Below are 22,595 nucleotides of genomic sequence, written 5' to 3' on the forward strand. Positions count from 1 at the left end.
CATTAGTGCCTGGACAACATAAGGAAATTTCTATTAAAACTTTAAAATTTTCATGTGGGGTATGTTCTACTCTAAAATGATGAAAGATTTCTACCCATCTTTTGTCAAGTTCTATTTTCTCATCGTTCCATTTCTTCAATTTTTCATTTAAATATAAATTTACTATTCGAATTTCTTCAAAGAGAAAATTGTCAGTAAATATTTAATTAATAATATTATATTTTAATAAAATCTAAAAAAAATGTTTTAGAAATACAAATAAGTATAAAATCATACAAATCAATACTTTCAGAGTATAGGATTTGAAAAGAGAACGGTTTGCGAAAAAGGACTACAAAACTCAGTAAATGGTATAGTTGGTAACCTTAAGGAACATGACTATGAAAACCGGAATTTGATACAATAGTTTTTAGTTATGTTAATAACGCAGACAGACCGCCAAAAATTGTAAAATCTTTTGGCTTCTTTTACTCTTATATGAATATTTCTCAAATATTCTACATTCAAACATCGTCTAATTACAATTTTATTATATAGCCTTCACCTCTGATAAAATTAGATATGAAACAATATTGAAGTAAATATTTTATAATAAAAATTAACAGAATCAATTCGAAATCGACATAGTTTTTGTGTTACATAAGAGCACATGTCTCTCCACCGGCACCAACCACCACCGAGATAAACAAAATCGATTCGTAAAAAGGAACTTAGTATCACCTTTACTGACGTATTAATTTTGAGATTGTCTAAGAAGTTTCAAAAAATAAAGTTATATCAAATACGAAAAAATAAAAAACAATTATAATTATTTATATTTTAATTTCACTTCATAATAATTATAAGACAAATTTACTATAACCTAATTAAATCTAGCTTAAATTCTTTACCTCGATCTATCAAAAATAGGAATTATTCCAAATCCAAAATTATATGAACATTATACTCCTAATATTAACAAAGATAGTCACGTGTATATTAACTCTTATTATATAACAACATTAACTAAATATAATTATTTTAAAAATTAAGTAAATTGCAAAATATTTAATAGCATTTAAATCATTTTGAATCTCTTTCTAGGTAGAATATCGAATAATACAAGTCCCATTTTCCAACGTATTCATAACTAACGTAATGAAACTAAATACAATATTTTAAAAAAAGTATATAATATAATAAAAATGTAGGCGAGTTAATTGATACTTAATCGTCACTATCGTCGTAGACAGGTGAAGTCGGAGAATATGTAGGCGAATTGGGGGAGTATGTTGAGGGACCAGCGGAATTTGGAGAATACGCAGGAGATGAAGGTGAATAGTTAGGAGATGTTGGGGTATAAGTTAGGGATGTCGGCGAATACTTTGTCGATGATGGTGAATAGCCCGGCGATGACGGCGAATAATTCGGTGACGATGGAGAATAATTTGGTGAGGACGAATAACGCATACTTCCAGGGTGTTGCGGAGACGACGGTGAATATGCTGGACTAGTAGGAGAATACTGAGGACTTGTAGGTGAATATTGCGGGCTCGTAGGTGAATAAGTAGGACTGCCACCAGCAAGTGACGGCGATGTAGGTGAATAATTTGGTGACGTCGGTGTGTATTTTGGTGATGAAGGCGAATAATTTGGTGAAGTTGGAGAATATGCCGGAGATGTTGGTGAATAAGAAGGACTCGTTGGTGAATAAGCAGGGGATGTCGGGGTATAATTTGGTGAAGATGGTGAGTAACTGTGCGAAGCTGGACTATAAACTGGGCTTGTTGGAGAATAGCTAGGAGACGTGGGCGAGTAACCAGGGGATGTTGGAGAATATGATGGACTTGTTGGAGAATATGATGGACTAGTCGGCGAATATGACGGACTAGTTGGTGAGTAACTAGGTGATGTGGGTGAATAACTTGGGGAAGTTGGAGAATAAGCTGGACTAGTAGGTGAGTAACTAGGAGAAGTCGGTGAATAGCTAGGTGATGTTGGCGAGTAAGAAGGAGACGTGGGCGAATAACCAGGTGATGTGGGCGAATAACTTGGAGAAGTTGGCGAATATATAGGTGAAGTAGGAGAATAGTTCGGAGATGTAGGAGAGTATGAAGGACTGGTCGGAGGGTAATGTGACGATGTCGGTGTTAGACTGGGAGAAGCTGGCGCATATACAGGACTTGTAGGTGAATACGATGGAGACGCTCCTGCTGGAGATGCATAGGGCGACAGCGGCGGCCCAGGAGAGCCTGGAGATCCAGGTTGAGGAGACCATGCGCTGTATGCTGGCGACAATCCAGATGCATCTGATGCACCAGAAGGTGAGAATGATGGGCCACCAGGCGTCATACTGCTGCCAACTGCAATTAATAAATTATGGAATTATTTTATTAAATTGTAATGTCAATAGAAATTGTCGTGTCCTAGTGGCATAATACCCAAAATTCTAGACCCCAATAGTCATAAGTTCAAGTCTAGCCAATAGCAAAATCTAAGACAAATTAAATTTCCAACTAATTTCCCGGTGAGGAGAACACCGTTAACAAACAAAATTAATAATAATGCAAGCGGTAAATTTGCCACCGACCGTTATATATTCAAATATGCTGAGTGGTACATGTAGAAGTGTTACGTTAAGTATTATTATAACCATCAACAAATACTTCTGTCTCATCTAGAATTATACCTATGTTATTCTTAATTCTTGAAAGCGAGTAGACTTTATAATAAAAAAAAGTTATGTTATACCTTGACCTGGAGACCAGACACTACTGCCATATCCAGGTGTGTTCTGTGTAGACCATGGAGTCATAAGGGGTGTCATGGATGGTGTTCCAACACCAAAGTACATTCCACCACCAACTCCCATTCCAACTCCAAGTCCTCCCATCTCCATTCCGTGCTTGCATTTCTCAGCATCAAGTAGTAAATCGAAACATCCTGAATAGATAATTTATTTATAAATAAATAATAATAAACAATTACCAATAATATATCTACTAAGAAATTATATCTTACCAGTTCCCATTCTCGGCAATTGTCCCATAATAATGTTCTCTGATACACCTCTCATGGGATCGACTTCAGCATGGCCGGCTGCCTCCAACAACACGTCCACCGTTTCTTCGAAGGAACATCTCATCAAGGCTCCCGTATCTTGTCTATTAATGCCGTGACGTGTAATAGCCATGAGATGACCTTTTGCAGTCATAACGTCACAAAGCAAGGCAAGATGACGGTAGTTCACGTATAAACCATAGAATTGCAAAACCGCATTCATTTCCTTCTCTACTGATTTACGTACAGCTTCAATGCCTAATACTTGGAATATTTCACAAATGTCGTTACTGAAAGTTCTGATAGGATCAACATCACGTTCCGAGAGTACTTTCATTAATGAAGTACCATCAGTTTCAAGTAACCATTCAGCAATAGCCTTAAATTCTCCTTGTTCTGTAATAATAATTCGCTTTTTGGCTTCTGTTTGAGGCAAATGCATGTACACTTTTGCTATGGCCTCTATGCCTTGCAATGTCATATCCGATAACATGTTAGCTTCTATGCATCTCAAAAACATGTCGTCTTCCATTTTGTCTACTGTTTCTTCATCATTATCTTGGAATTTGTTTTCTTCATTATTCATAATTCTTATACGTAAAACAAGCTTTTCTGCATTGTCATCATTGAAAATACAATTTAAGTCATCTCCAAATCCAGCATTAATTTTTTCAGCTATTTGTTCCATAGTAAGTTTCTTATCAGTCATCCTCTTCCGATCTAATTCAATACGTAATAGCCATGGCGATATTTTAGTAGGATCAAAATCAGGCATTTCATAATACACGTTTACAAATTCTTGATCTTCAGCAATAACAGTATTTTGCGGCTCAGGATCATAGTAAATAGCCGTATTTGCTGTAACCTTTCGCAATGTTGTGTGCTCTAATCGACAAAGAACATTTTTAGCCTTTTCAGCATCTCTAGCAGCACCTCCTGTTAAGAATACAGTTAAAGACGGTGCTTTTGGTTTCTTAGAAATGTTAATAATTTCTTTTAGACGTGGCACACCAAGGGTTACATTTTTAGACGATACTCCAGCAAAATGGAAAGTGTTCAATGTCATCTGAGTAGCAGGCTCACCAAGAGACTGAGCAGCCAATGCACCAACCATTTCACCAGGATTTACTTGGGCTTGTTGGAAACGGGTTTCTATTTCTCCTATTAGCCACTCAAAAGCTTCGCTAGACAATCTATATTCTTCAGATACAAATTTAGTGCATAAGGTAGACCTGACCAAACATTGAAACAACAATGTTGCATTCTCATTAGCTTGTTTAGATAAACGGTCTTCTCCTGCCACAATCACACACTTTTTAAGAAGGTCTTTTACACCTTGTATAACTTTTATTGGACTTAAATCTGTTGGCATTCTTTTGTTTATGTGGAAAATCTTTTGTACATTCCAGATCATTCGTTTAAAATTACAAGGCAACACAACTTTTGACTCCCCACTGGGGAAAATTTGGCGAAGAATTTCTCTGTCTTTAGATAATTGTTCCCATTCACTTTCTAGGTCAGCAATAACATAACCTGACTCTGTTAATTCTTTAATAATATCTTCATTGAAAATCCTCTTGAGATATCTCTCATTTGAAGGATCAAATTTGAATTTCTTTTCAAATGCCTTGTTAGACAATTTCACAGTAGGAAGATTTTGGAATTCTACTGTTTCACCAGCCAATCCGTCCTCACCATATCTTAACTGAATAAGTTGGCCAACAGAATTACGAACTGTCCCATCGTAATGTACCATTACGGACTCCATAGCCTTTATAAGACGACGCTGAATATACCCTGTTTCGGCAGTTTTGACAGCTGTATCAATGAGACCCTCACGACCTCCCATAGCGTGGAAATAAAACTCGGATGGCGTTAACCCAGCAAGATAAGAATTTTCTACAAATCCTCTGGATTCTGGACCATAGTCATCTTTAATAAAGTGCGGCAAAGTTCTCTTCCGAAATCCAAATGGAATTCGTTTACCTTCAACGTTTTGTTGACCCACACAAGCAATAACTTGAGAAATATTAATATTTGAACCTTTAGAACCAGCTACTACCATAGCCTTCAGATTGTTATATTCTGTCAAGGATTTTTTAGCTGAACCACCAGTTTTGTCACGAGCGTCATTCAAAATACGATTTACTTGATTTTCGAATGTTTGTCTGAGAGTATTACCAGGTGTAGGCTCTAATTCCATGTTGTGAGCTTTCTGAATAACTTCTATGACATCATCTTTGGCCTTCACAATAGCACGCTGAATCTCTTGATATGTCTGTGGATCAGCAATAGTGTCACCGATACCAATAGAATGACCCTCCAATAAAAGCCAGTTATTAATTACTGTTTGAATATTTCCATAAAATCGTCCTGCTACTTCATGGCCTAATTCTAACATGCAAATATGCAGCAAAGAACCAGCTGAAGCACCAAGTGACTTCTTACATAAGATTCCCATAAGAAGCTCTCCATGTTCCACCACTACTTTAGTGTCTCCTGGTGAAATCCATTTATATGGTCCATCATCTTCTTCATCAGGATGTGTAGAATGGGTTCTAATCATATTTACATTACCAGGAATAATAAGAGTAAATATTTGTTTTCCAGTCCATAAAGGTTGTGGTTTTAAAATGCAGGGTTGTGGAATTTTGCCATCCCATGTGGGAAGGAACATCAGTAGATTCATTACCTGTTCTTTTGTTAAAAAGACATCGCGTTTTGTCATTTTTCTTACAGCTGTCAAAGTATCCTGCACAATACCCATTACAGGTTTGTTAGCTTGTGGAGTAATAATCTGTCTTGGTGTAATGTGAATATTTTCAACCTCCGCACGAGTTTCCATAGACTGTGGTACATGCAAATTCATTTCATCTCCATCAAAATCAGCATTGTATGGGGACGTACAACTCAAATTCATACGAAATGTTGACCAAGGCAATACTTTGACCCTGTGACCCATCATACTCATTTTATGTAATGTAGGCTGTCGATTGAAAATAACGAGATCATCATCTCGTAAATGGCGTTCCACTTTATAACCATATTGTAAGTGCAAATCAGATGGTTTGGGATGAAATCTTAAATCTATTCTTTCACCATTGTCTCGTACTATATATTTAGCTCCAGGGTATTGTGCATTTCCTCTCCTAACAAGTTCCTGCATTCTGTCAATATTAAAAGGAGTCACTAATTCAGGGAATGTTAAATTTTGTGCAATTGATCGTGGTACACCAACTTGATCAATACGTAAATTTGGATCAGGTGTAATGACAGTACGAGCTGAAAAGTCCACACGTTTTCCCATAAGATTTCCTCTAATTCTGCCCTCTTTTCCTTTGAGACGTGCCTTTATAGCTTTCAAAGGTTTACCAGACTTCTGCATAGCTCTGTAAATCACATAAAGAAATTATAAAATTGAAAACACATTAATTTCAATAATTTTTTTGAACTTTTATAATATAAATTACTTACTTTGGCATACCAGGCATATCATTATCCACAAATGTGGCAACATGAAACTGTAACATTCTGATATTCACAGCAAGCACATGGGCCGCTGCTCCAGACTGTTCATTTCTCATTAATTCATTGTTTGCCTTTATTATGTCAGAAAGTTTGTGAGTCAGATCATCTTGATTTTTAGCAGCACCAAACATAACTACAGCAGGTCTTACTGACAATGGTGGAACAGGAAGTACTGTAACTATCATCCAGTCAGGTCTAGCAAATTTGGGATCCATGCCTAATATGAAAGATTCTTCGTCTGAAAAAAATAACTGTAATCACTACAAAAGACAGGAGAGATCAAAAGTGCCATTTACATTCATGATAATTATTATTATATTAAATAATCCACTTCTCATTTTGCTATATTTATTCTTTTAGTTACTTCCTATATTATTCTGAATATAACAAGTGGTAACACAATCTAGCTGCAATTTGGAAAAATTAAGTGAAAAGTAGCAACTATATATAAATGATAAAATAAACTGTAAAATCATTATTTTAAACATATTTCGGTTTTTACCTATACTAACAGCAATGTTATATATATGAATTAATGTGTATACTTTATTTTTTTATGGGTGAAAATGGTATGGTAACCCCACCTTCGCTAACGGGATACGCTAGCGGAGCACCAGTGAAGGGTGATTGATGAGAATGAAAACAGGTCAGTTAGCCAATCATGATGAATTCATCAGGAATTAACCATGATTGTATCCAGGGGGAACCGCGAGGAATGGGATTCTCAGTCTCCATTACTAACAATCCCTTTCCCCCTGTATACTTTATTTGTATTACACAATATAGGAAATAAATAACATGATTAATATGATGATACAATTGTATAAATAATATAGTAAGGCAGTCTTATTGCTGAAAGCAATTTTTTCAAGACAACTTTAGGGTAAAAGTCTAATTGTCCTACAAGTAGGTATGATAAAATTGTACAATTAAAGAAGTTTGAAATAACAGCTTAAACTTAAACATTAAGGAAAACAATTACAGTGGATTTCATTTATTACGACCTTAGTTGTAGCAACCATTTACCTATAGCGACGTTAAATTTAAATCCCTTGAATTTAAAGTATTTTTAGTACAAAATTAATGAGGCTATAGCGACTTTGGATGTAACGCCGAATTCGGGTGTAGCGACTGTTTCTAATGAATCATTTGTAACAAATTCCTAGAAATCCCATGCAGATATTGCGACCGAAGTAGGCCGCCGAAGAGACAACAAGATTTCTTTCTTTCACAAACATTTCTAACCTTTTGTTTACATTCATACAGATGGTCAGCAAGTATGGATACCTTTACCTATTGGTTATAACTATCAGCTACGTAGGTAGGGAAATGTGTACGTTTCGGAGTTGAATTTATGGTTCAGTTACAAAGTGATATTGAATAGCAACTGAGTTTAATAAACTTTTGGATAAGTATAACTGCCTCGACGCACATTCACTGTTAAAAAAAAAAGGCGAAAATCATTTCAAAATTGAAAACAATGCTGACTTGTACGAAGATACTATACATGTGTACATGTCTATATCTCTTTATCTTTGCCTATAACGACTTCCAGATATAGCGACGAAAATAGAGTGGTCCCTTTACCGGCGTTATACCCGAAATCTATATAACTACCTATTTTATATGTAACTTACAAGTGCAATAAAGAATATATATATATATATATATATATCTGTGCCTCTAGTGAGAAAGGGTATAACTCAAGTTATAGCCTTTTTCTTTTTTAGGCTACTTTAAATAAGCAAATTTTTCTCTTTCGAATGGTATAAGAATCGTTACGATATCTTTAAAAACAATAGAGATAGTAAACATGTAAAAGGCTACAATTAACAAAATATTTGTGGTAAAAAAGTCATAATTAGAAATAAAACTACAATATTTTACAAAAATTATTTTTGTAAAATGAAACAGTTCGATTTGAACCCTTTTACACCATTTAATAGCGATTATTTTTTTATATCGTAAAATACACATCATTGTTTTTCTTCAATACTTCAATAAAATAGTTTTAATTCAACTTAAAACTATTTTCACATCATAATTTTAATATTTTTGTTAAGTGTGATTAGGTATAATAGAATTATTTTTAAAACTATAGGTTTTACACAAAAACCGACAATTTCATAAGAAAGAGGAGAAAAAATTACTATAAATGCAATCATTGACTTGTTCAATTAGCAAATAATAAAAGCAGCAGAATTTTTTTTCTTTATTTAAAATAGTTTTTTGGCTCTCCTGAAAAGTGACCATTTTGAATTGAACCCTTTCTCACTAGAGGCACAGATATATATATATATATATATATATATATATATATATATATATAGCTGACTCGGTTTTACCATATACATTATTTTTAGAACTATACATGAAAATTTATTGTACTACAATTATTATATTGGACTACCATCTTGCAACCCTATTGCAGCATATAAAAATCGCGATTAAAAAACAGGAGTTGATCGTAAAACGGTGAAAATTTGAGGTTGTATGTATTTTTCAATGCTAAATCATAATAAAATAAAAATGGAAAAATTTGTCAAAAAAAAATTTTTTTTTGGGGAGGGTCACCCTTATTATTGAGGGGTATGAAAAATAGATGTTGGCCGATTCTCAGACCTACCCAATATACACACAAAATTTCATAAAAATCGGTAAAGCCATTTCGGAGGAGTTTGGTAACAAACACCGTGACATGAGAATTTTATATATAAGATATAATTACAGGCAAAATATTATTAACATAAAATAAGCTATTATATAAGTACATAAATAAAAAAAATTCAATTTGTCAAATGAAGAACCTGTCAGATAGAAAGAAGGTAATCTTTTACTTGTCGCCTGAAAGCTTTAATGGATTTTGCAGTTCTAATAGGAACTGGTAATAAATGTTATAACTTAACACTAGAAGCAGTAAAGCAATTATGAAAAAATTTAGTAAAATGAGGAGTCATAAGAGAAAGGGTTTCAGAAGAATGTAGTGTTAAAATATGAGTAGATTGAGAGATGAAGAGATGAATTTAATTAATTTATATATACATATATATTACCTGTGATATGTTTGAGAATTTCCCATACTCTTTCTGCTGTTATAGTAATTTTCTTTTCCTGAGTATCTTCATTAGCATGCTTCCATTCTGCTGTAAGGTCTAACCCTTGTCGCCTGATAGATGGCTGATAATGACCACACCCACCATGGCCTGATCCTCTTTTGCCTTCTTCTCCTTCTTTCCCTATATCCATATCTTCACCCCCTTCACATATATTTTTACCTTTACACAAGTCATATACATATGTCAATCTTTTACGTGGCTGTCCTTTTGATTTCATAACAACTTCCTTTATTTTTGGATTAGTCTACAATTAAAAAATACAAGTTAAAATATTTTCAGACAAGCTAATAGATAAATAAATCATTTATCTCTACAGCAAATACAAACAAGGAAAGTTAAAACAGTAAAAATATCAATTTCATAATAGGTAATAAATGTTAACAAAATATATCTTACCGGGCTCACTAGCAATTTTGAACAATAAAAACAAACGCATCTTAATATTTTTATTGTCTTTGTTATAAAACCTATGTGAAACACTGGCTTTGCCAGATCAATGTGTCCGAAATGTCCAGGACATTCTGTCATGTTTCCAGCACAAGTCTGGCATCTGGAACTCCTATCAATCACCCCTTGTCGAGGATCCATAAGTCCTCCAAGCTTGGGTCTTCCACCTTCCATTGTTTCGGGGAAGCGTATCCCCCCTTCTGTGACTGACATACGTCGCTAAAAATGATATTTCTTTTAATACACAAGATACACTTTAGACATAGATACTTGATATATACAGGTAGAGGAATCTACAGTGCTTCATTGTTCTTATTTTACACATATACTATTTCTAATATATTTCATATTAGCTGTATTCTACAGATTTGTTAGTGTAGATTAAAATTGTCATAATATGTGTTTACCCATTTTATTCAGGTACAAAATATAAATCATAGAAAAGGTGTCTACTTGAAACTTCTGATGCATTCATATACCTGCAACTAATCAGCTGTGCATGTATCACTGTTTTAATTTGTGTAGGGCATAAATATAAACTAAAATAAATTTATGTAGTACTTAGACATACTAATAATAAATAAACATTACTTGACTATGATACTATTCATATCTACAAGCAATTAAAAAGATAAACTAATGTATAAACATAATATTAAGTGTATATTAAACACAAACTGGTAGAAAACCATACGAGATATGCATGATGATATCAGCTCAATTCAAAGGGAAAAAGGCCTAAATAAACATTTCCTTTTTATTCAGTTTTGCTCTCCTTATCTTGTAGCCTTATTCGAGGCTTTACATACATCCGCTTTTACGTTCATGTTTAGATTTATGTACTACTACAGCTTGTGTTCTTTTATAATATTGTGCAACAAAAACATTCAAACATGCTTGTTCCATGTGAGTTTTTTCATATTACAAGATACTGGACTGATGAAGTATCTGTGATGACAATCATGAATGACAAAAACCATTAATTTCCTATATATTTATTTCATCACGTCAATACAAAGTTGGAATTACAAGCTGATAAGACATAACTTCATATTCATAATGGAAGATACTTATTCACTGGCATACACGTGTGTATGCCAGTGAATAAAATAAAACCAAAACCTAAAAAAAATTAATATCATTAAAATTAGAACTTACGATTTCATCTGGAGATAATATACCAAATTGTACTCTTTTTACTTGGCGCAATGGCGCCTTTGAGTCATTGGTCGTAGCCATTTTGTTGACTAAACTAAAGATACAGATTTGGTGATTTTACAGGTACTCACTACCATAGATATTTTTGTCTATGATCGTAAACTTCATACGATTTGACATTCATATTTTTTTTTGTTCTGTTTTTCCCGCACCGATATAATAAATCTGCTGTCATCAGTCAATTTCTGGTAATAAATTATTCTTGTTCCATTTTAGTAAATCCCATAGACTTCATATAATATACTTTAATACTAAGGTAAATGAGAGTTCTTCTAATGTTGAAATCTAAATAGAAGAGATGAATAATACTAAACGTTTTGTATGGTGATAAACTGTCGTTGCTAAAGATTTCGAAATAGAATACATGGAATGCTTAATTCACATTGTGTGTTGCTCGTTGTATTTATGACAATGCCAATGCGTTAGAGAGAGAAAAACACAACGGCCTTTTTTATAAGTTCGTAGACTAAGAACAAGGAATTACATAGAAGGAATGATAAAATAAAAACATAAATAATATAATTCCTCCTTTCTTTTTATGCAAATATAATTAGTAAAAAGAGGACAAAAGATACACCATCAGTTACTATTTGTCTCAATTCATAACAGGCTAGTGTATAAAAAATGTGTATGTAAAATGTTTGTTCATATTGATATTTATTTATCATTCTTTCTATGTAATTCCTTGTTCTTAGAATTGTTATAATATTGTATAAATTTAACTATTTCTTTTTCAGGTAAAAGAGCCACATGCTATAATAGGTACAGTAGCAATGTACGAATCCGAATGATTTTATTATTCAAATAATTAGTAATTACTAATTTTTTAATGCAATTACTATACTAGTAACATACTAACTCGAATATTACGAGTATTCGAATGATTTTACTAAATAAAAACTAATTGCAACAATATCCTTCATCTGTATTTACTACCACCAAGTCCATCCACTACTTATCATTATGTCGAAAATAACGACGAAAAAAACGGCAGTAAATACATTAATGTCATAATATAAGTAATAATAATTCCTTAATTACTTACTTTCCTGCTTATTTAAATAATAACTATTGCAATTTGGTATAAATATATTATATTTATACCAAATTGCAATAGTTATTATATATATATTATATATATTATAATAAATATTTTTCCTAAAATTTTATTTACTTTAATTACTTTTAGTAAAAATTTATATTTTTTTACTAAATTTAAATTGACAAAATCACACATGCCTAAGTTATGTTCGTGTCGATTTGTACATCAACGACTACTAATAAATATAAAATTAATAGTTGAATGCCCGACTAATATAATCGGACTATATTAGTATTTGGCTAACATTAGTAGTTGGATGAATAAAATTAGTAGTCGGATTAGTAGAATCGCGCATCTATGGCTATAAAAATTATATAATGGCTATAAAAATATACAATCATTTGCCAAATAATCTAAAAGAAGTGCCTAATAATAAATTCAAATTATTATTTAAAAAATGGCTACTTGAAAATGCTTTTTACAATTTGAATTAATTCTTTGCTCTTTGACATTTTTTTATATTGACATTATAAATAATTTAATTAATATATAAGATGATCATTAATATATTCTAATGGTGACCATGAGTTAGTTTGTGACTGCTGATTGACGTTCTTTATTTTATTTTCAATTTAATTAACGATTTTGTTGTGTGATTGTAAAATAGTTCATGTTATGTAATTAATTATATTGTATGCCCGATGTATGGATAGGCTGTTTTTCTTTAAGACGTTAATAACATCATACGAAAAATTTTAATGTACAGCTCACAATAAATATTTATTCTATTCTATTCATCGCTACTATACAGAAATACAGACATATAAATTTAATTGCTATTAATTTATTTTGTATTATCTAAAAGCAATTAGCGAATGGAGGTTGCTGCTGCCTCTACAAAACTAGGAGAACAAAATTTTGCCCATTACTTTACGAAAGTAAATTTCATAAATAGAAAAAAAAGACATAACAAATAAACCACTTATAGATAGCGAATCATAATAAAACAGACCAGATTTTTAAGTTAGACCATCAGGAATACAACACTGAAAACCACATTCAATTTAGTACCGTAGTTTTTGGGTGACGCCAGAAATAAAAAAAAAATATTTCGGCTTCTATTCCTCTTTTTTATATTATGGCTCCATCGGGGCTGTAAAGATTTTGCTATTGTCTAAGTTGGAAGAAACACTGCAATTTTATCGGCGATACGATAAGATTTTCTTGTCCATTGCGTCGTTGCGTATCTACACCAGGGATTTTTCAAATGGCATGGTTTTTATAGTTAAAAGGAGATATTATAATTGAGACCCGTCATTCAAATTTTTCTTATTATCTGCTATTGAGTCACACTAATTTTAACGATCACCACCTTATTACTGATGGCATTAAAAAAAATATGAAATCGTAATACATAACTAATTTTTACATTAAATAATCGTTTAAAAGTAATAGTGTAGTGCCTATTTATTAAATAGGTAATAATAACCTGTAAAAAGCGTAAAATCAGCGAGCGTTTAGAAATTTGGTGAAGGAAACATTGACGTCCATATAAGGATGATTTAATCTACATACAATGGTGGGACACCAATGATATGATATGCGAGGTTGAAAGCAGGTCAGTTAGCCCATTACGACGAATTCAACGATTTTTGGAGGTACCATGCACAGATCGAAATAAGAGGGAATATTGTATGGAATAGGATTGTTCATCCCTGTTACTAATACTTCCTTTCCCTCCTATGTAATCAAATCAGATGCCCCATCGTGATTAATTTAATAGGATTTAGCTACAATGACTTGACGGACGGACTTGAGGAGGAACGGGATAGAGGTTAACCTGGCAGGATCTATTGCTAGTAATGGGGTTATTAGTTTCCATTGCGAAAAAATCCTGTTCCCGTGTCTTTCTAATCTAATATTAAAAAACAAAAAATATGTATTATCTATTTTATTGCAAATTTATGTTAATGTAATAAATATACTTTGGCAGAACAAAAGATCTAGCTCTTACAAATACATATTACACAATGGTGTCACGCCACCCTTACTGTGTTACTAATTATTCAAATGCAAATAAGTTCATTTACACCTTAGTACTACTGGAGGCGTTATTTGTGTTAAATTCTAGAAAATCTTTTAATAATGTAGTGCGTCTTTTTTCTGCTATATCCATTTGATTTTCTAAATCACCACGATCTGTTGTCTCTGCTCTTTCCACTTTCCAGGACAAATTTTCGATTTCTGCTTCCAATTGAGCCTACAATGGAAAATACAGTATTATCATTAATTGGCTGACCCTTTACAACAATAAACTGGAGCTGAAATATTTACATAAATAGGTATAGCGGTCACCGCAAGCGGTCGCTACCTAAGAAAAAGTAAATACCTACTAAGGACCGACTATTAAGAACAATTTAAGATTTTATTCCATAAAAAATGGCGTACTTTAATTCCTGACAATAATATGGAACCGTTTTGTATCTATTTGTATATGGATTGGCGAAGATATCGCGTAACATACATACAGAAACAGTCAAATTGAGACTTCGTCGTTTAAAAATTATAAGTACGAGTATTATGCATATACGGTATTACTTAAGCAAAAATAATAGTTATGCACAAGCCAGATTTTGGAGAAACAATAGAAGTATATATAGAAATTTGTCTATTTCTTAAAATATTTACCGTGAATTATATTATTTATTAATCCCATTATTTATTATTATAAAATAATCATCATCATTATATCAGCCTTTAACTGTCCTATGCTGAACATAAGCCTCCTCCTTGAGAGGGTTTTGCCAGTAGTTGGCACGCTTAGCAGACGGATTGACAACCGCAGTTAGGCTTTGGAAATGTTTTAAAAGGGATGCTGCTGCCCATCCCTCGCCTTCCCTTAGTTGCTTATGACGACGCTTACTGGAAAGGAAGGGGTGGCCTATTCTATGCCTGAACCACAATGCAAATACATATATAAAGATAATTAGAGATCCAAGTTGATCAAATACAAATTAGGTAAGCAATAGCTGGGAGAGGATGATAATTTGAGAAACATTAATGGGAATTTAAACATTTATAAGTAGTTATGTAATTAATTAAATTATTTAGTTCATTTTTTATTTAATCTTTCGTCTTGGCTGATTTATCAATGCACATCCTAACCTTATTCATCCACTTAGTAACTTTACTAATGTTATTTTTTAGAAACTATAAAGAGCACCTAATTCCATGCACTAATTATTAGCAATATTGCTGTCGGTCTGTCTAAATAAATTAGTAGCTTCCATCTATATAAATTGTTTTGCTTGTAGTTTCAAAGTACAACTGTCATTTATCACAAGACAACCAACTGCACGCTGACAGGGAGTGACACAGTCCGAAGTTTTAAAATCATATCACCATTTATATACTGTTTTCAAAATTACTTCTAAATATTCAGGTATTCTATGCTCTAAATTGATTACATCGGAACATCTAGCTGAACCTAATATTTAAGAGATTGTTTCAAACTAATTTATAAAAACATAATTTAGCCCATTGAAGCGCCCTTTGCCGACTTAATAAATTTTATAAATTGCTTTTACACGAAAACTTAATTAATTTTCTAGTAAACATAAATTTAACTATTACTGTAAATCAATATCTAAGGTTATAAGGTCGCATATACAGATACCTAATTAACGTTTTTTGTCTATAGTTACCAATTATTTAGTTTCAATGTACAAATACACACATCTATGATCAAAACGCACGCAGATGATGAGTGGTCAACTAGTTCACCATCCTAATATTTATAAATACAGTTTTCAATATCATATTGTAACCGCGTGGTCTGTATGACATTCTATCGTAACATCTAATAATTCAACGACCTTGGCGCAGTGGCAGGCACGGTGTTTTAGGTAAATAAAATTTAGAGTCTCTAGATGCTCATCGCCCGATTTTTTACGACACAGGTGTTATCCTAGTTTGAGAAACAGGTAGTTGGTGTGTTTGTGTGACTCTTATTATTGTAAGCATTTTCATTCATTACAAAATTCCAATGTAAATATACAAAACAAGGAATAAGTAGAGTATGAGAAAGGGATAGGCCGCAATAAGATAGGAGTTAACTTATAACATAGAACCATAATGATCAAACATACATACCTGCTGATATTCAAATAGTTCTTTTCTAGGGCCCACTTCCATATAATAAGCATAGGGGTAAGTGTATTGAAGGGTATATCTACAGCGTTTTAAAAGTCTTGCCGCATCCCACAGATATTGCCAGTCTATCCAAGTTCCCTCACCAGCCATTACCTACAAATAAAATGTAATTGAATATAATATTTTTTTATGTAACTTAGGACGAACAATTTGACGGCGCCCCTCATGGAAAATGGTAGCAGTAACATGTTTTTAAACAGTACAGGCTTTAAAAGTCTAATTTGGGCGGTCCCCAGAAGTATCAAGATTCAAGGGAGGTCAGCGAAAACTTAGCATCAAACGGAACTTAGAATGTACAATACTAAATCACTGATAATTTTTTTTTCTTTATCTTCATCAAAGGAGGAGGCGCTGGGCTCAGTCAATATTTGGATCGGGGGCACCTGAGTAAATGTGGTGACCACGTTATTTTTTTTCGCCAACACTAAAAATCACTCAATGCGCCAGACCGGCCCTGTTTGTAAATACAAAGAAATTACAGGATAATCATATCAGGCGTTAACTATCCACTGCTAAATTTGGAGGGAAAGGGATTGTTAGTAATGGAGACTGAGAATCCCATTGCTACCAATATACCCAACCAGGTCGAACTCCTCGTAGTTCTCCCTGTTAAATATCATGGATAATTCCTGAGTTCATCATGATGAGCTAACTGGCCTGTTTTCATTCGTATCTATCACCCTTCACTGGTGCTCCACCGGCGTATCCCGTTGGCGCAGGGAGAGTTACCATACCATTTTCACCCATAAAAAAAAAACTATCCACTGCTGAACATAAGCCTCCCTGTAAAAGTTTTACTAGGGTGGCTCATTCTATGCCGGGACCACACAACAATTACAGAATGATGGTGTCTTGAAAGGCAATGCATAAGTTATTGTGCAGATGTAACAGTTATGATGTTATGGTACTGTTCACATCTATAAGTAATAGTTGTCACTTTCCATATTACCATTCCAATAAATACAGTATTAAAAGTGATATATATATAGTACCTTTTGATTTATACGACTCTTTAGACTGGCTAATGTTTGTTCCTCCAGTTTTAATGACCGAGCATGGTTCTCCCATCTTTCATAATAATGCAAATATTTCTTCAGAGCTTCTCTTGCCTAGAAATAAAAATAATTATTGGTCGAGACCTTGTAATAGGATAGCTTAATACCACTACCAGCCACATTTTTTATTTAAAAAAATAACACTTTCTTATAATGTTAATTCTATATAACTGAATTACAGCATATTTTTTAAAAAACAAAAAAAAAATACATAACAAAGATCCTAAATAGTTAGTGATAAAAGAGAAGTTTTAAAGACAAACAATTTATACAGAATATTATACTATTACTATTTCAAAAATGTTATTTATATAAAAATAACTGCTAAATATTCTCATTGAAAGTGTAAATGTATTAGTTATCCAGGTAATAATACATAATATTAAATATTTTATATAATATTAATAAATATATACAATTTTTTATTACACTATTATCTTATTATGATCAAAGTTTGATAGGTATGTAAACTTATATTATTCTCATACTATTTATCACAAAAATATTAATGTACTCTTAATACTATCTTTTTTCTTTCAATTACTCTATATGGAAGTATTTTAAAGGTATGAACATTTTTATAAATACAAATTTTAAATACCATGATTTATAATACTATTAGCTGTATCCTGTGGCTTCACCTGCATGAATTACTATATAAAGTATTCTTTGTGCAAAGTTAGTAATCTAACCTACATGTATATTAAAATTCATTCAAATCCATCCAGGTTTTACGTGATAGAGTAAAGAACATGCATCTATCTATACATCATTACAAACTTTAGCACTAGAACATTAATAGGATATATAGTACCTGTGCATGTTGACTATCATTAGCCAAATTTGGGTCCTCCTTGTACCGACTACATTCATAATACTCAGATCCATGCGTTTTCCAGTCACCTGAACAAACCCAACAAAAATCATGTCTGCATGCACCACATTGCATATGATTGCAACCTCCATTCTTTTCTATACAAATCTGACACTTCGGGCAATCCTGAAATTAAAAATATGTATTATATTTTATAGTATTTAAGTAATATTATCAATGACTGTACCGTGTGGTCCCAGCATAGAATAGGCCACCCCCTCCTTTCTCATAGGTGTCGTAAAAGGCGACTAAGGGAAGGCGAGGTAGGAGGGAGGAAGCAATGTCCCTCTAAAACATCTCCAAGTCCTAACTGCAGTTGCCAATTCCGCACGCCAAGCGTGGCAACTACTAGCAAAACTCCCCTTAGGGGAAACTTATGTTCAGCAGTGGATAATTAAAAGCTGATATGATGATGATAATCAATAACATTAATAATTTATATTAAAACTATAGATAAAATTGAAAAGGGAAACTTTTTCTATAGATCTGATATACCCACGTGATAAACTTTAGGTTAGACTTCATTATTATAAATATACACAAACCTTTGTATGAGCACTTATGTAGTTAGCAGTTTCTGAATCATCAGCACATTTAGTAAGCCAACGGCGAATGGTGGCACAGTCAGTGGGTGCATGGTGAGGTGCACCACACGAGAAACAAGTAAGAAGCTCGCAACCACGACACTCCACACGACGAGCCCCCTCGCGAGTCCAAGCTTGGAATATCCACTTGAAATATTTAAGTGTCATATTTATAACTAGCATATATAATATTAATATTTATAGACAAAGCAAATTAATTAAATGAAATTAAAAAATATTCTAAATATTCACCTGACAATTAGGCCCAGGACAAAATCGAAGTTGAGGGTGAGATTTGACATGGTCTTTAAACATGAATTGTTGATAGCGTTCCCTTAGAGTTGGTTTAGTAACATGTGATAACACAAAATCTTCAGGTGCTCTCACTTCACAATCTTGTGCCATACATTGTATAGTATTTGATACTCCTAAAATGGGATATTTTAATAAATTTGTTTATTATTGACTCATACATTGGTGTATAAATGAACAAACAAATAATATCATATATATTAAGTGCCACAAAGAAAATAGACTTCAGTTGTGACAATATAGTTATTTTGATTTGAAAATGTAAACTACTGAATCTATTTTATATATATAATTTCTATGGGACCAAACTGTAAGTATATTCTTTCAGATAAAAAAATAACAAATTTACCAAACTGATTTAGAATTGACAGAGTTAACAAACAAGTTAACATGAGGTAACAAACATAAAACAATACAACAGAATTGAGAAGTTCTTTCTTTTTAAAGTTAATGAAAATTATTGTTAATTTTGGAACTGAATTTTGAATAATTTAGTACTGAGCATTTTCTATACTATCCAGGACATTTACTATTACTGTGCTACTTACTACCTATGGAATAAATGACAACCATCCATCACATGGAATACTATAATCATCATATACAAATTTAGGCATTACATTAGGTAAATAAATTTGAATAAGGTGTATGGGATCCATTTTCAAGATAATAAAGTATAAGCCTATGTATGTCTTATACTTTTTCATTTACTAGCTATGTCCTGTAGCTTCACTTGCATGAATTAATATATAAAATATTCTATGTGCTAAGTTAGGATATCACCTTCCCATATACCAAATTTCAATCAAGCCAGCAGTTTTTGTGTAAATCAATAACAAATAAACAACCATCCATCCAGTCTATCCATTGTTACAAAACTTTCATATTTATAACTCAATAAGAATGAAAGTTAAAATTTGTTTCCTGTGTCCAAAACACAAACAAATCATATAGCAATTAGTGATATTAATTAATATACAATGGTGGTAATTAATAACATATGATAATGTCTAATTAAATAACCATCTGTCCTCTACTTAACAATATCTATTGTTCAAACTTTTTTATACTTATCCTAAATTCTATCATCCAAAACTTCCTTTACAAAAATGTATTTTCCTAAACTTTATTTTTAGCCAGTACACTCTATATCATACTAAATGTACAGCAATAGGATATGGCAAGAAATTACAGGATAAAGAAACATAACACCTTAGTCCTCAGGAATGCCAATGTATGATCATGAATTATGGATGACACAGAATACTCTGTTATATGCTATTATTCATGTCTATGGGTGATGGGTTACCACTTTGCATCAGACCATGAGCTTGTTTGCCATTCGGTTACATAAAAAAAATCATTCACAAAATATTTGCAACTGTTTAATAATAATTCGACTGGACTGTTGCTAGTTCAACACCTCTAATTGTATAATAAGAAATATAATAGTTTTTTTTTGTGATTTAGATTCCTTATTTTATTCTTTAATCCTTATGAATATTATAATTATAAAAATGAAATTTAGTATACACATATTATATGAGATGGAGAAGAACATAGGTTACTATTTATCCAAGTCAGTGAACACATTTTGGTCATGCAAACAGAGTTACAGGAAACAGCTAGTAATTAATAAAAAAATCAATCATTAGTCATGTCTTTTAACAGACTAGTACACTATGCATCAATGCAATATGTATTGTATTCAGACAGATTATAATGAAAAGATAATAAACCACTAGTAATACACTACTGAAATAAAAAAATGCAATGTGAATATTGATACTTCCTCTTCTCAATGTAAAATATTTCAATTATCTTTGAATTTACATTAAGTAAGCCTGGATGTAAAATTAATCTCAAAAACTTAATTCTGTTCATACCTTGCATTATTTGTACTTCAAAATGCATGGCCCAGCAATCATTGCAAAAGTAATGGCCACAAGCTAAAGCGCTGTATTTGTGTAGCAGTGGAGTATTTGCACAAACAGCACAATTTGTTCGGGAGCTATTCGCCTGGCCCACCGGTAGGCGGGGTTTTACGCGACTGTATACTAATACCTCGTTTGCATTCTCCCTATACTTATTTATGATTTCTTGAGCATTCCATCCATAGGCATGTAACATTACCTACAACAAATATAAATATATTCAATTTGCAATGTAGGAACAAATAAACAAATATAGGTAAGTGCACAAACCTTGGCGAGTGAAGGCGTTATTTGAAGGCTATTGCTGAGCAATTCAATCGATTCATTCAACAGTTTCTCTACTTCTTCCACTTTCAAGCAAGAATATAAAAAGAATTCCGGATCTGATTTACTTCGATCCACAGTTTCCATATCACAGTCATCTTGCTCGCCGTAGTAATCGTAATCATCACCATCGTTATCAGAATATTCCATATCAGATTCAGCAGACATTTTTCTAGGTAGTTGTTTCAAGGAGAAATTAAGAAATACATGCTAAAATGAGTATAATGGGTACCATGTAAAAATGTGCTTATGCAGTCCCTTACTGTAACAATTAAAATAATCTTACTTGTTTTGTAAATAATAAAATCCTAGGTACTTATGTATTTATACAATCAAGCAGGTAGCTAAGTGGAAAGAAAGTACATAAATACATACAAGTACATAGGTAACATAAATGGGGTGAATAGGGATCGGAGTATAAATAGGAACGAACCAGGAATGAGATTTGAAATAGAGAAAATAAATTTTATTGACTTCATTAACGTGGAATAATTTGTCAATCATGTTTAATCATAGTTAATAAGTTCTTCATAACGAACGAACTATCCTGGTTTCATCTCACCTATTATCCTTCACCTCTACTCCGCCAGTGTATACCCATAGTGTAAACGATGTCACTATTCCATTTAAAAAATGTAACACGCCCTTTTATATTAATATTTTTTTATTCCGCTCTTTTGTATTGTGCTCTTTTGTTTGTACTAAAACTACTATATCAATTCTGGAAAATGCTCTTTTAAAGATTGCTACTTTAATTTTTCTTTAAATTCGAAAGTAAGCCATGGTTCATATAATTATCCCTCATTTTTATAACTAGGATTTGCATATCTATCCGAGGAGGAGCAACTAAAACTTTTTCTTATCTGCATAAATCAGACTGTTCAACTTCTTGAAACATTTTTCCAAATGC

The 22,595-nt window shown here is 32.5% G+C and overlaps 2 protein-coding genes across 4 annotated transcripts; both read right to left on the reverse strand.

Annotated features, from left to right (window-relative positions):
* Positions 1–802: 802 nt before the first annotated feature.
* LOC113518402 (DNA-directed RNA polymerase II subunit RPB1) lies at positions 803–11,446 on the reverse strand. Its single transcript, XM_026903308.3, has 7 exons — positions 11,289–11,446; positions 10,080–10,349; positions 9,621–9,927; positions 6,514–6,805; positions 3,001–6,428; positions 2,731–2,922; positions 803–2,342 (listed from the first exon to the last, which is right to left on the reverse strand). The coding sequence occupies exons 1-7, from the start codon at positions 11,367–11,369 to the stop codon at positions 1,207–1,209; spliced, it is 5,706 nt and encodes a 1,901-aa protein (XP_026759109.2). The 5' UTR covers positions 11,370–11,446; the 3' UTR covers positions 803–1,206.
* Positions 11,447–14,326: 2,880 nt separating this feature from the next.
* Positions 14,327–22,065, reverse strand: LOC113518109 (potential E3 ubiquitin-protein ligase ariadne-2). 3 transcript variants are annotated; one of them, XM_026902878.3, is made up of 9 exons: positions 21,972–22,065; positions 21,632–21,895; positions 21,314–21,560; positions 19,368–19,543; positions 19,077–19,262; positions 18,472–18,657; positions 17,595–17,711; positions 16,543–16,695; positions 14,327–14,650 (listed from the first exon to the last, which is right to left on the reverse strand). In XM_026902878.3, the coding sequence occupies exons 2-9, from the start codon at positions 21,851–21,853 to the stop codon at positions 14,477–14,479; spliced, it is 1,461 nt and encodes a 486-aa protein (XP_026758679.1). In that variant the 5' UTR covers positions 21,854–21,895; positions 21,972–22,065; the 3' UTR covers positions 14,327–14,476. The 3 variants fall into 3 exon arrangements, with proteins under 3 accessions (XP_026758679.1, XP_052758143.1, XP_026758678.1); XM_052902183.1 differs by lacking the exon at positions 21,632–21,895 and having other exon boundaries at positions 21,972–22,053; XM_026902877.3 differs by having other exon boundaries at positions 21,632–22,049.
* Positions 22,066–22,595: the final 530 nt, after the last annotated feature.

Source organism: Galleria mellonella, unplaced genomic scaffold, assembly GCF_026898425.1.
Source record: "Galleria mellonella isolate WM207_F2 unplaced genomic scaffold, CSIRO_AGI_GalMel_v1 utg132, whole genome shotgun sequence".
Taxonomy (NCBI): domain Eukaryota; kingdom Metazoa; phylum Arthropoda; class Insecta; order Lepidoptera; family Pyralidae; genus Galleria; species Galleria mellonella.